The following is a 15,000-nucleotide window of genomic DNA, read 5'->3' as shown; positions in this document are numbered from 1 at the left end:
TCAAAGAAACGATACGGTCAAAACACCCAAAGAATAACAAATTTTATTAAACCAATTTCTAAGTAGACGTCAACAAATTTGTAAGAATGCGAGAAATTGGTTTTTGCGGTGAAATTTTTTATATAACCGTGTAATAAGCTACAATTGAAGGTCTTCGGGCAACCCTAACATGACCGAAAAAACATCAGCGGATTGCAAATCCAAAGTCAAGCGAAACCAGAGGAGATACCCAGTTTTTTCTTCAATATAGAGGGCAATTCAGCAGTAGGTTAAAAGAAAAGCTTAAAAAGTAATGCATCCTACAGTGATCTGCACAACAGCTATGTGCCATCTTTACATTTTTTTGATCTTTATCTGGTATAACGAAATGACTTGTGTTGGAGGCAATTCAACCCATGTCGGGCTTTCTTGATGACATATAACCTCGCTAATAGCAGCGCATCTAGTCTCTGTGTCTCACAAAGTTCTGCAATCCCGAGAGGGAACCACTCAAGGTGACCCACTTGAAATGACTGTTTATGGACCAGCTATTTTGCCTCTCATGGAAAATGTTCCTGACGACAACCTGATCCAAAAATGGTACGCGGAAGACGGAAACGCCGCCGGATCGGTTGAAGCGCTGAAGGTCCTTCCATCGAAGTTGAAACTCCATGGTCCTTCATTCGGTTGTAATGTTATCGAAAGCCATCTTATCACCAAAGCAGAGTTCGTCAATGGCGCAATCATTGACGACTCCTGCAGGCAATACATAAAAGATCAAAAGCAAAACTATTTACGCATGTTGCAAAAATTAGTAAAACACGCGAAAAGTGCACCTCGAAATGCGTACAAATGCTTGACGAACTCTGTGCAACAAAAATTAACCTTCTAATAGATGGCAACTCCACACATTCGACTTGTTGGAAGAAGACGAGAAAGTTATGAATGATCACCTAATCCCTAACCTTGTGTTAAACACCAATTATGACCGGACCTATTGCGACATATATTCACTTTCTGTACGCGAAAACGGACTCAACATCATCTGCCATGAAGATTGAATTCTCGAATATGAACCTTCAAAAATCATTCCAGAGCCGGTATCCCTCGGGGACGCATCAAATGTCGAGTCCGAACAATTAAAAAGAGTTGAAATGATCAGAAAAGATAAATCAGTGAAAACGAATGAGAAAAAAATCCAGCATAAAAAATTGTTTGAATGCAAGCAAAAAGTTTGATATTGATGTAGCCTCTGAAAAAAGAGCTTCATGCTGGCTTAATGCCATGCCATTGAAAAAACATAGCTACAATCTGTCCAAGTCTGAATTGCAAGATGGTATTGCACTTCGGTATGATTGAGAGCCCACCAAACGTGCGTCCAGCTGTTTGTGGCGAGCCGCTCACAGTTGCCCATGCCTTTGATTGTCCCAGAGTCGGGTATACCCACTTGAGACATACCGACATCCGTGACTCTTTCGCCAATCTGCTTGAGGAACTTTGTTTTGATGTTGAAATCGAGTCCAATCTTCCGCCGTTGGCGAGTCCTTAGCAAATAAAACTACCAGCACTGAAGATGACGCACGATTCAATATTAAAGCAAATGGCCTCTGGGACAGCAGATTCACAAAAACGTTCTTCGATGTAAAAATTTTCATCCCCCTTGCGAAAGGCTACCCTAAAAAAATCGAAGACTCGTATAGCTACCTTGAGATATCAAAAAAATGAAATGTGAGCCTCGAGTTATAAAATTTGAGAAGGGCACTTTCAGTCCTGTGATTTTTCCTTGCTCAGGAGGAGCAGGACGTTCAGCAACTCGGGTGATAAAGCAATTTGACAGCAAACTTAGTCTTAAGAACGACGACTCCTGCGCCAACATCATCACATTTATCCAAACGAAAATTGGCTTTGCGGTACTCCGGAGCTCCGTACTCTGCCTGTGCGATTCCCGCTCTCTCCGACGACAGCAGCCTGTTGAGGCTTCTATGGGGGCTGTTGTCAATGAAGTTAGGCTCTTAAGTTGATTCTCCTTTGTTTGATTTTCATTTAGATGTTTTACGTTTTGATATTTTTTTTTATCTCATTTAAGTTGTAGCAAACCCTTCGCTGTATCCAGCCTTCTCTCATCTCCTTTTTAAATTCGTTCTTGTTCTTGCCTGGTACTGATAGAAAAAAGAAATTTTTTCCACCATTGTTGTAAATACTGTTCTTGACCTTTAATATACTTTTGAATACATTTGCAGGGAATGAAATATACTGTAAATAGTGAACTGTTAATATGTGATCTGTTAATGACTTTTAATTCACTAATTGGGATTTGTGAAGGCAATAAATTCAACCCATGTCGGGCTTTCTTGATGACATATAACCACGCTGATGGCAGAGCATCAAAAATTAAGACTGACTTGTAGGTCAATATGTAAGCGAATGTTGTGGCACCTAAAGCGTGTTTGAGTTGCATAAAACTTAAAAGACTAAAGTAAATTTTAGAGTTTTATTTACGAACGTTATCGCTATATCTAGCATCATCATGTAAAGTGCAACTTTACTTTTGTATGTTTTGTTTCATAATTGAATTGAATTTAAGTTGCATTTTACCCGATGACGCTAGATGTAGCAAAAAACGTCTGTAAATATAATTTTATAACTGACTTTGTTCTTTAAAAACATAATTTTGCATTTTGTGCGTTTCATTTGTGCCATCTTTGAACGAGTGTAGTATACTGTTATGTACTCTCCATTGAGTAATGTTATGTAATGTTACCCCTATTCTCTTATTCGCCGAGAACCGCCTACCGTTTCTAGATGTGAATCATAATTTAAAAGGGGCTATAATGAGAAGGACCTGCCTTGTGAAGGGGCTCATGCTGCACGCTTGCCATGCTTAATGAGATATTTTTAGACAAAATGAAAGTATCCAAGAAACCTGTGCAGAAAACTGTGACGAAAGGAGCACCCAGAGGCAGGGTATATGTGTCCCACCTGCCATTTGGATTTTACGACGAGGCTCTCAAGAAATACTACTCACAGTTCGGCAAAGTTACTAAAGTTCGAGTCGAGCGCAGCAAAAAGACTGGTGGCTTTAAGGGTTATGGTTTTGTTGAATTTGAGAGTCCAGAAGTTGCCAAAATTGCCGCTGAATCCTCGAACAATTATATTATAGATAAAAAAGTTCTGAAGGCAGAGTTTATGCCTCCCGATGATCAACACAAGAAAAGATTGAGCTCTAGCAGAAGATTCGGGAATCATGACATGTCAAAGACTACGCGAGAAACTAACAGATGTGCTGCCGTGGGCTTGTCTGCAGCAAGTCTAATAAACAAGTGTAAATCTTACGTGAAACTACAGGAAAAGCTGGCAGCTTATGGAATTGAGTACGACGAAGTGCCTTTGAGTTTGGAAAAACTTAATAAACGAATAGAGGAGGCCGAAGGTCGCGAAAAGCGAATCGAAGATTTTGAGGCAGAACGAACTGCGACCAAAATGAAACTCCGATCAAGAAAAATGCGAAAAACTGGCGAGGCAAAAGGGGAGCCCAAACAAGCTACAGAGACCGCCGTGAACGATGAAAGCGATGTTTATAAGACAAAAAATGTGATCGACACTTTCGAAAAGGCTTTGGATGCTCTGAAAAATCAAAGTGGTCTACCTGATGGCAAAGAAGGCATACCCGATGCAGCCCTTGATAGCGGCCTTGTTGAAAATATTGAAAACGAAGAAGGTTGTGAACAGGTATCGACGGCACCTGGTTCGAAAAATTTGGAGAAGAAACAATCGAAAAAATCACGCAAGCGAAAAGCTGAACAAATGACTTCCGCAAATGATGGTGAAAATTCTCACGCTAGTGTGGAAACAAAAAACGACAAGGAAACAAAAAGTGAACAAAATCAAAGCAAGAAGAAAAATAAAAAGAAAGATAAGAAGAGGAAATTGAAACCTGATTCGAGTGCAAATGAATCTAATAAAGAGCAGGGCGCGGGTTCTGTTGAGAAACGGAAACCCAAGAAGCCTAAAAAGAAGAAAAATAATGTTACAGTAGAGACCAAAGCGACAGTTATAGCAACAGATGGAGCGCCAGCTAAGATCAAGAAACCCAAAAAGAAGAAAATTAAAGCAGCCACTGCAAATCCAGATTCAAAAGCTGTTGAGGAACCGAAAGTAGATCCAAACCCCAAATCTGGCCCGAGTGGTATAGTACAATCGGTTACATGACAATTTACCCAATGCCATTATACCCAATGCCAAAATACCCAATGCCATTATACCCAATGCCAAAATACCCAATGCCATTATACCCAATTCACATTGATATTTTCGTTCCATAATCCGAGTACAAATTAGCAGAAAATAGCTCTTACACGTATGATTTAACAAGCGGATAATTTAATCCCATGTTCGGTTGTGATAGTTTCATATCAAGTCCCACGGGCCGCTGAGGCATGGCCATGGCCATTAAGCATAATAATTTAATCCCATGTTCGGTTGTGATAGTTTCATATCAAGTCCCACGGGCCGCTGAGGCATGGCCATGGCCATTAAATGTGTTAAAACATAGGGTAATAACGCTTGCAAATTTGTTGTCGGATTATTGAACGAAAGTATCAAAGTACATTGGGTATAATGGCATTGGGTATATTGGCATTGGGTATTTTGGCATTGGGTATTTTGGCATTGGGTATAATGGCATTGGGTAAATTGTCCTGACACCGTACAATCACAGCCCAATCCGAAGAAAAATAAAAAGAAGAAATCTGCTAAGAAGCTACAAACACCGGCTGCAAAAGATCAGAGCGTGACATCAGAGCCCGAAGCTAAGAAAACCAAAACTATCCCCGAAAAGGCCATTACAGAAACTAGTCCGAAACCAGCTTTGAAGAAGAAACAGTTTAACAAAAAAGAAGTAGTACAAAAATTTAGACATGGTGTGAAGAATATTCAGTATAAATACATGACTTGAATCTGTTTTGTGATGTTGATTTTTGTCTCCTCAGATTGTAAATCTGGATAATTGAACCCAATAACTGTTTGAAAGTTTTCAATTTAGATTTTCCGCAACACAGAAGAAAAGACGCTTTAATTTGACTAAATGTTTAATATATAACGAGCAATTGCATATTTAGTCAAACGGCGTAAAAACAATTCCACACATTTAACATTAAAAAAAGAAAATAAAAGATTACCGGACTCAAGTTTTTCAAAACTGAATGATTAGATTCCGCTAATACATGAAAAACTACAGTCAAGAAAATATCTTTTTAAACTATCTTTCACCGTTGTTGTTTTAATGCTTAGTATTCGTAGAGATTTAGAATTTCTCGGTTAAGACTTGCGCTTTCTCATTTGAGATTTTATTGGTTTTATCATGGAGCCCAAAAATATTTTCACAAACATGAGCTCTGCTAAACAAATTATCACTCCAATTAGGACATAAATCTATAGTATCACTATTTCACTCATTTTAAAAACTAGGGATTATTTTTTAGGATCATTACAGTTCTCTGAGTCGACTGAGAATTTTCTTGAGTCGTCTGTTAGCGTTCGAAACTTTCTTTACCTTTAATTTTTCACCGATCGATATATTCATCATAGAGAGCTGCGAGTGGCATCATCAGAAAGCCCGTCCAGCGTTGAATGTGGAATTAAAAAAGATTTTTTTATTTTCCTTTTTACAGGGAGTTATCGAGGTTTAAATTTTTTGTAAAGAATAGACGGAATTCCGTTGTTATTCACATTTTCCGTATTTTGACCAAATTTTTGTCGATTTTGTTAAAATTGTTAATAAAAATGTGATTGGTTTTAATTTTAAGGACAGATGAGGCTTGTTGATTGGTTTTATCCGAGTCTTTTGGTTAAAATTTTTGCGATTTTGATCAAAAATGGCTCCTAATACGCTTTTCGTCCCACTTGGTTTCAATATGCCAAAAATAGAGTCCTAACGTGTGTCACAATTTTGAAAACTCCAAAAAGGGCTAGTTGTAGTTTCGTTTCCCATTGAAGTCTTCTGGAATGAAAATTTTGCCGGTTTTTCGAAAAACTAACTCTTTTTCGCAAACGAATAGAATAATTAACCGTTTTTGTTGGACTTCAAGGAATATTGGACTTGGTTTGGACTCATCTTGGATTTTTACAATCAGTAATTATTCGGATTATAATGGGGCGTGGTCTTATTATTTTCGCAGACTTGTCTTGTCTTCATTTGTCGTTGATGTTTCGCATCAATAGTTTATGGTTTTAACGGTTGCGACACCGCTCTCGTTAAATTTGATTGTGTTTTGTCGTTCTTGCACTTCTTTTTGTAGTCGTCTGCCTGATTATAGATAATGAGAGGTCTCATTTGCTCAGGCATTAATTTATTCACTTAGTTGTTTGTTAAACGAAATATGAATATTTGGAAAGTTTTCTAACTGATTTGGTAGTTGAGCGGGGTCGGTACATTATGTGCGAAAGCACATTACCAAGCCTCCTTGCTTCTTATCTTTAATATCATATCTTTTTTAGATTCAAGAATACTTCCCCTAAACAACTCAACAAAATCAAATACTGCTCAAATCATCAAATGCTCAACAATATTGGTAATGTGCGTATGAACATAATATTTCGACTCAGCTTATCTACATTTTTGACTTAATTGTCTACCTAATAAAGACGAGACAGCAAACTTTCAAAAGTTCACATATTGCTGGAAGATAATTGGTGCTTGTGTGAAAAAACTTCTTGAGAACTCGAATCAATAAATTAATTAATTAATTAATTTCATGCCTCATAAGAGGGCCCATGATACCTGCCATTAATAAGAGGGCCCATGATACCTGCCATTTATGTCTCATAAGACTATGAGACAAATTACAAAATTGGCTTTTAAATTAAAACAAGGCGGCTCGGTAATGTGCGATGGCACATAAGGTTCCGACCCCGCCCATCCACAATTTTGGCATAATTGTCTACCAAATGAGGAACAGATAGAAAAACACAAAAATTATTTTTTTGGGAATCCCAAAAAACAAAAAAGCCCAAGTATTTTTCAAAAAATTGTGTATGAACGATAAGATAGCCTCCAAAGCAAATAACTCAGAGGAGTAAAAATTGATGCATTTGATTGCTGTGATATGCCAATATTAAGAAAGCGAGTCAAGTTGAACAGCAAAATCAAACAACAACAACAACAAACATTAATTACATCAAAAAATTTATGTCGGTTTTGAAAAAAAGAAATTTAATAACAAGCTAAAACTAAACAAAATAACTTATAAATCACCAGAAAATATATGGGACCAGTCCATAAAAAGTTTTGGTAACAATTAGACAAAAAAAGAACAAAAACAGTAAAGCTAAAAAATTCGCTTTTTTTAAACAATTAAATTCAAAGTAATAAAAAACATTAGAAATCAAGTAAAATATCCCAAAGGTTTACGATTACCAATGCTACTCTAGAAGGGCATTATTAACTGTCCTTATTCCTTTTTTTTCAGCGGCTGAAAAGAACAACAACAAACAAAAATTCAATTGAAACTTATCAGAAAACGCTGTCCAAACCGTCAAGCCATATTTTGTCCCTCAAAAATTTTTCGATTGTGCCTTCTTCAAACAGCGACAAAGTAGTATGTGGCCATTCATTAGTGAGACTAGGTAAAAAGTTGACAAAAAAGCGAAACTTAAAAGTATGTAATAGTTTTGATTTTTTTTCGAAGCAAAATTACATCCAAAGTCATGAAAGACATTAATTACAAAAAGAACTATTTAAATAGGGTCGTTTATTCGTCCAAAGGCAGCCCATGAAACCTGCAAATTATTTCTTGCGTGTAAAAAAGAACGTCAAGTATGACAAAAATCAAATTAATTTACATTTTGTAAAAAACCGGTGTCGAAGCCAGTAAGGTCATAACGAATACGAAAGAAATAGATTTTGGGACATCAATCCCCTTTGACACCTTCCGTTGTCACCCATAATGTCATGTTTGACCTGTATTTAACTAACGAGATAAGGTAACAAAAAGAAATATAAAAAGAACAAAATTGCGAAGTTAAAAAGTTTTTTTTAGTTTTGTTAAACGATTTTTTTTCAAAGTCATGGAAGCCATCAGCTACGTACTAATATCAGAAGATCTGCTCATCACTTTGTCCATGAAAAACCGATGAAACCTATCCATTTACAGAAAATTTCATACGACCCAAACGACAAAGTAAAAATGACAGTTAAAGACAAAATTAAAAAAATCAATTAATTTCTTCAAGAAAGAGGTGTCGGTGCTGTTAAAACGGTAATCTATGTTGTTCAGGACTTCAATAAGTGCAATTGTAATATATTTTGAACGCTTATAATGTGATATGAGAACTGTCAATAATGTGATAAGATGACAAAACTAGAAAACGTGAAAAACTGGCAAATATCTTAAAACAAAAAAAGCTGAAATCTAGTAGTATAAAAGCCAGAAAAGAATAACTTCAGGCTTAGAACCACAACCGAGACTAAACTTCAAATCAGTAGAATGAAGAAGTATTCTTTCTTTGCTGACACTAAGCTAGAAGTTGAACAAATTAAGAAAAAAAATAGAGGAAAAGTTAATTAAGCCATTATTTGTTTGAAAATCAATTATTTTTAAAGGTCGAAATGACCATAAACTTTCAAGTAAAAAATTAAATGCATAATCTTGCAGCTCCTTAGAAAGCCAAATAGACCTACCACTCCTGCGCTTTGATTTGATATGTTCTGTTCCTTTTTATTTAAAAAAATATCTTTTTTTAAAAAAAAGACCGACTGATTGCAATCCGACTTCTTTTTGGATTGTAACAGTCCAAGATTGGCCCAAAATTAGCCCTGCTAATGCTTATTGTCCTTTAGGAACAATTGATTTTTCGAATGTTGTAGATATAGATAATTTGTTCGTTGAAAACTCAAAAATAAATTCTGCATTTCTGAAAATCAACGAGTAAAGTTAGCAAAAAACGGCGAAGTTTTAATTACAGAGCACTCTCAACGGACGCTGAAGTAGGAATAGCCCCATTCTGAGTCTACAAAGATTGTATGAGTGTCGTTTGGGGTGTACTGCCAGCAAAATTAATCAAAGTGGACTTAAGTAGCTTATTTCGTGCCCTTTTTTGATGAAAAAGGCTGAATTTTTTAATATTTATCCGGAATTTTTTACCAAAAAATTAAATCAAAACAATCAACAATGCTTGTTTGTCTTTAAAAATATAGTCAACGACACTATTCTCAAAAATTTTAACTAAATTTAGCAAAATTGACGAAAATTTAGGCAAAAATTCCGGAAAAAGTGAATAAAAACAACGTGAATTCACTCTACTTTTCTCATAAATTTAAACCTCGATAACTCCCTGTAGAAAACGAAAATTAAAAAAATCTTTTTAATTCCATATTCTACGCTGGACGAGCTTTCTAATGATACCAGTCTCAACTCTCTACGATGAATATATCGATCGGCGAAAATTGACGGAACAAAAAAAAAGAAACCCATTTGAGTATATAGTTCCTCCCCCCTCAAGAGGGTCGGAACAAATAGATAGACTTCGTATAACTTCTTTTGGAAGCCAAAGAGTTGTCATCAGTGAGACTAAGTCGTAAGACCTCCCAGCCTCCCCTAGTTTAAATTAGCTACAACCAAAGTTAATCACCCGTCAATCTACTGCAGTGGGACATGTTTACATGTTATTCTTTCGTGTTACCTATGGTACCCTTCTTCCTGAACGCGTTTTCGTTAAGGTTTAATTTTTATAAAAATCAAAATGTGTTTTTTGACGCAGTTTTGTATCTGATTTCGTGAGAATAAAAATGTGCACGAGAATAAAAATGCTTTACTAAACATTTCACCTTCAAGATTCTGCAAGAAGCTTGCTTTACAGAGTCTAAAGATTTTGTCATGAACACTTTTTGTCAAAAAAACATTAAAAATTATTTGATTTTGCCTTGCCCACTTTCAAAAATTATATTTGTTGTCTTATTATTGAGAATCATCATTGACAGGTCTCATTGATTGATAATGAGGCGCAAACGAATCTAATTAATTGTCCGAGTTAATAGCTTATTAGTTTTCATGACTTTGACACTACTTTTTCTCAAAAAATATGAGTTCTGGTTGTACTTTTGTAATTTTTGTTGTCTTATCGTTTATTGTCATTATTGACAGGCCTCATAGGTTGCTAATAGAGTTTAATATAGTCGATTAAATTGTTTCTGTTCAAAGCTGACGCCTTTTATGACTTTGACTTCAATTGTTTTCAAGAAATTGTATAGAATTTTATAGAGTTTTGCGTGTTTTTGGTGTCAACTTTATTATCTTATACCTTTGTCTCATTATTGACCGTTTTCATTGGTTTCTAAAAAAGTCCTTCTTGTGTAAAATATCTTCAATGCATAACTATTGCTTTCTGTGACGTCCGCGTTGCCTGTTTTAAAAAAAAACTAAGTGAATTTTTGAGCTTTGCTTGTATTGATTGAGCTTATTGCTCTTTTATCACTTAATTTCATCAATGACAATTTTCATTGGTTGATAATGAGAAACATGGAAATTTATTTAGTGGCATGAGAAGTCCTCTGTTGATTTTGACCGTGTCTTTAAAAATAGATTTGATTTTTTTTGGTCTTGCTTGTTTTTTGTTCTTGTGGTTAAATTGCTTAATCTCATTGGTGTCAAACTAATAGTTCTCTTTGTACATCTAACACGGCCTATTTTTTGTGAGGTCAAAGCTAAATCAATTCTTTGAATTGTAATTCAGGACTTGTTCAATGTTTTTTTCGCTTCACTTTCTAATCACTTGTTTTTCGCTTTACATAAGTCAAGATTTTCACGTTTTACTTTTGCGTACTTCACTCACTGTTTCAACTGAGTGTCAATTACTTAATATGGTGAACACAGTCAAGTTCAATAAGATCAAAATCAAAAAGAGAGGAGATAAAACGATAAAGCCCAGTCATTAAGTCATTGATAATTAGGTTATCAAAGTTCATTAGTATGTTTGGTAGCTACCATTGGTTTCAAGCTTATTAGCTTTCAGTTGAGAGGCTGAATTAAGCATAGTTTTAGAATCCAACTGAAGTTGCATGCCAAATTAGAACACTTTTTGATACTGAAAAGGAAACAAAAGAATTCTGTCCTTTGATCACGTTTTTCGTTTTACATAAGTCACGATTTCTGACTTACCTCACTCACTGTATCAACTGAATGGATTCTAAATACTTTCGCTCATTGAATTATCCAATGTAGTGAATGCGGTCTATGTCAAATTTGCAAAATAAAAAAAGGGATAAACCGATGAACCCCGGTCATTAAGTCATAGTGCACGAGGTTCTCAAAGTTCATTAAAGCGATTGCTAGCGGAAATTCGTGTTAAGATCATTACTCTTCAGTTTAGAAGTCAAAGTAGGTATAATTATAGAATCTAAATACTGCACACTGAATAAGAACAATTTTTGAAACTTAGGAAAACTGTTTCAATTCCGATGTGCGCCTACCGCGTCAACGGTGGCTATTTTCCGGCAATCTGCCTTCTGTGTTTTATAAAGAGGTCGGCCATTGATAAGGAGGATCTCGTCCGATATTGACATTCGGTACGTCTGCCCTTTAAGTTCCTGAATAGATAATTACATCGCAAACCAAGTCGTTGATTTAATATGTAGTATGCCACACTGCATCTGATGGTCGCAAATTTTATGTACTGTGAAGGCAAGAGGTGTTTGTTGATGGGGGGCGTTGATATCACCAGTTGTTAAATTATCCTAAAGCAGTCGCATATATTGTTTGATACGACTCGAGATGGCGTCTATATATTCCAAAAGTTACGGACTAGCTGTTCTTTGCAAATCAAATTCTGCCTTCTCAACGAACATAGCAAAAGTTCACGTCAAGCGCTTTTCAACTCAGACGTCTAATGTACAGCCTTCAAATTTTTCCTTGCATCGTTGAAACGTACTTCAATGGAACTGCGTGAATTGTTTCATAAATAATGGACCTCTTTTTCAAGCATCGTTAATCCAACAGCAAGGTTTGCCTGTCACTGGCTACCTTGACGCCCCAAAACTTAATGCCTTTTTTGACTTTGACATCAATTGTTTTCAAGAAATATTAGAATTTTGAGTTTTGCGTGTTTTTGGTGTCAACTTTATTATTTTATATCTTTTTTTCTTTATTGACCGTTTTCATTGGTTTCTAAAAAAGCGTTTTTGTGTAAAATATTTTCAATGCATAGCTATTGCTTTCTGTGACTTACGCGTTGCCTGTTTAAAAAAAAACGAAGTGAATTTTTGAGCTTTGCTTGTATTGATTGAGCTTATTGCTCTTTTATCACTTAAATTCATTAATGACAAGTTTCATTGGTTGATAATGAGAAACATGGAAACTTATTTAGTGGCATGAGAAGTCCTTTTTTGATTTTGACCGTGTCTTTAAAAAATAGATCTGATTTTTTAGTCTTGCTTGTTTTTTGTTTTTGTGGTTAAATTGCTTAATCTCATTGGTGTCAAACTAATAGTTCTCTTTGGACATCTAACACGGCCTATTTTTTGTGAGGTCAAAGCTAAATCAATTCTGTAGATTGTAATTCAGGACTTGTCCAATGTTTTTTTTTCGCTTCACTTTCTGATCACGTGTTTTTCGGTTTTCATAAGTCAAGATTTTCACGTTTTGACTTCTGACTTACTTCACTCACCGTTTCAACTGAATGGATTTGAAATTCTTTCACGCATTCTATTTCGCAATATGGTGAATACAGTCAAAGTCCTAAAGATCAAAATCAAAAAGACAGGAGATAAACCGATAAAATCCGGTCATTAAGTCATTGATCATTAGGCTATCGAAGTTCATTAGAATGTTTGCTAGCTACCATTGGTTTCAAGCTTATTAGCTTTCAGTTCAGAAGCTGAAAGAAGCATAGTTTGAGAATCCAACTGAAGTTGCTTGCCAAATTAGAACACTTTTTGATACTGAAAAGGAAACAGAAAAGAATTCTATCCTTTGATCACGTTTTTCGTTTTACATAAGTCACGATTTCTGACTTACCTCACTCACTGTATCAACTGAATGGATTCTAAATACTTTCTCTCATTGAATTATCCAATGCAGTGAATGCTGTCCATGTCAAAATTGCAAAATCAAAAGAAACGGGATAAACCCCGGTCATATAAGGTCATAGTGCACGAGGTTATCAATGTTCATTAGAGCGATTGCTAGCGGGTATTAGTGTTAAGCTCGTTACTTTTCAGTTTAGAAGCCGAAGTAGGTATAATTTTAGAATCAAACTGAAACTGCACACTGAATAAGAACAATTTTTGAAACTTAGGAAAAATTATTTTCAATTTCATCTCTTATCTTTTCTGTTTGAATCCCGATGTGCGTCTAGCGCGTCAACGGTGGCTATTTTCCGGCAATCTGCCTTCTGTGTTTTATAAAGACGTCAGCTATAGATTAGGAGGATCTCGTCCGATATTGACATTCAGTACGTTTGCCCTTTAAATTTCTGAATGGATAATTACATCGCAAACCAAGTCATTGATTTAATATGTAGTATGCCACATTGCATCTGATGGTTGCAAATTTTATGTACTCTGAAGGTAAGAGGTGTTTGTTGAATGGGGGGGGGGGCGTTGATATCACCAGTAGTTGGATTATTCTAAAGCAGTCTTATATTCTGTTTGATACGACTCCATAAATTTTACTTCTTTTCACTGCATACATAGTTAATATTTCAATATTTTTCAGGCGAGATGGCGTCTGTATGTTCCAAAAGTTACGGACTAGCTGTACTTTGCAAATCAAATTCTGCCTTCTCAACTAACATAGCAAAAGTTCACGTCAAGCGTTTCTCAACTCAGACGTCTAATGTTCAGCCTTCTGGTTTATCCCTTCATCATGCAAACGTACTTCAATCGAACTGTGTGAATTGTTTGATAAATAATGGATCTCTTTTTCGAGCATCATTAATCCAACAGCAAGGCTTGCATGTCACTGGCTACCTCGACGCCCCAAAGCGTGCAGGATTTTTTGGCAAGTTGTACGAGTCGGTTAGGCAAGAACTGGAACAAAATAAAGACGTTTCAGATTCGATTAAGAAATTCCGAGAAGAAACAAACAAACTTGATGATTCTGATGCATTGAAGAGCGCTAGAAAAAAGTATCAAGCTTTCGAAGAAGAAACGAGTGAAAAAGGCAAAGTTTTCAAAGATAAAATATCCGATGTTTCGGGAAAGCTCAAAGAAAGTTTGGACGATTTTAAAAAGTCCGACCTTGGTAAACAAACTTCGGATGTTTTTGAAAATGTGGGAAAAGGCATTTCAAGTGCGGGAAAATCAGCGGGTGAAACTATTTCGAAAGGAGGAAAAATAATCTCTGAAAGCGGGGCTTTTCAAACAATTTCTAGCGCCTCTGAAGTTGTAAGACAAAATATCGACGAAGAGCTATCGCGCGCTAGAGTTTATAGCAGTCCAAAAGTTCTGAAAAGGCGGTCAGATTTTAGATTGTTCTCAACCAAAACAGCTGAACAATTTGACCCTGAAACGCATGACCTTAATGAAAGTGAGTTAAGAATGGAATTACATAAGGATGCAAAATGGTACGCTTCTTGGGAAAATTTCAAAGACACGAATCCTGTAATGAACAAAATGTTTGACCTCAAAAACCAATACGATGAGTCAGAAAATCCGGTTATTGCGGGGACCAGATACGTTTCAGATAAAGTTACGAGATTTTTCGGGGGAGTTTTTTCAGCTAATGCGACTAGCGAGGTTATGACTGAAATCAGAAAAGTGGATCCTAATTTTACGATCACAAGATTTAACGATGTTTGTCATAAAATCATATTTCCTCACGTTGCGGAGGCTTTGTTTCACGTTAAGTTTGACTTACTAGAAGATTGGTGTACAGCACCTGAGTACAGTAAACTGTGTGCGCAGTTGGAGCCTCTTTTGAAACAGGGATACAAGTTTGATTCGCATATTATGGATGTGGGAGAACCGGATGTCGAGACGGCCATTATGGAACAGTCGATGCCAGTCTTGGTGTCCAGGTTAGTGACCAG

At 36.0% G+C, this 15,000-nt stretch overlaps 2 protein-coding genes across 3 annotated transcripts in view; both read left to right on the top strand.

Moving 5' to 3' along the window:
* Positions 1-2,848: 2,848 nt before the first annotated feature.
* On the top strand, positions 2,849-5,007 carry LOC142354051 (uncharacterized). Of its 2 annotated transcripts, none has more exons than XM_075406320.1 (2): positions 2,849-4,179; positions 4,697-5,007. In XM_075406320.1, exons 1-2 carry the CDS (start codon positions 2,857-2,859, stop codon positions 4,931-4,933), a joined length of 1,560 nt encoding a protein of 519 aa, XP_075262435.1. In that variant the 5' UTR covers positions 2,849-2,856; the 3' UTR covers positions 4,934-5,007. The 2 variants fall into 2 exon arrangements, with proteins under 2 accessions (XP_075262435.1, XP_075262436.1); XM_075406321.1 differs by having other exon boundaries at positions 2,849-4,165; positions 4,697-4,850.
* An 8,657-nt stretch (positions 5,008-13,664) lies between these two features.
* Positions 13,665-15,000, top strand: part of LOC142354208 (mitochondrial import inner membrane translocase subunit TIM44-like) — a 1,720-nt gene continuing 384 nt past the window's right edge. Inside the window, exon 1 of the mRNA XM_075406461.1 lies at positions 13,665-14,988. Within this exon, the coding sequence (XP_075262576.1) occupies positions 13,691-14,988 (1,298 nt within the window). The 5' untranslated portion in view covers positions 13,665-13,690. The remainder of the gene's footprint in view (positions 14,989-15,000) is intronic.

The sequence above is a fragment of the Convolutriloba macropyga genome, chromosome 15 (genome assembly GCF_964194025.1).
Source record: "Convolutriloba macropyga chromosome 15, txConMacr16.3, whole genome shotgun sequence".
Taxonomy (NCBI): domain Eukaryota; kingdom Metazoa; phylum Xenacoelomorpha; order Acoela; family Convolutidae; genus Convolutriloba; species Convolutriloba macropyga.
This window is presented reverse-complemented; position numbering and strand designations above follow the sequence as displayed.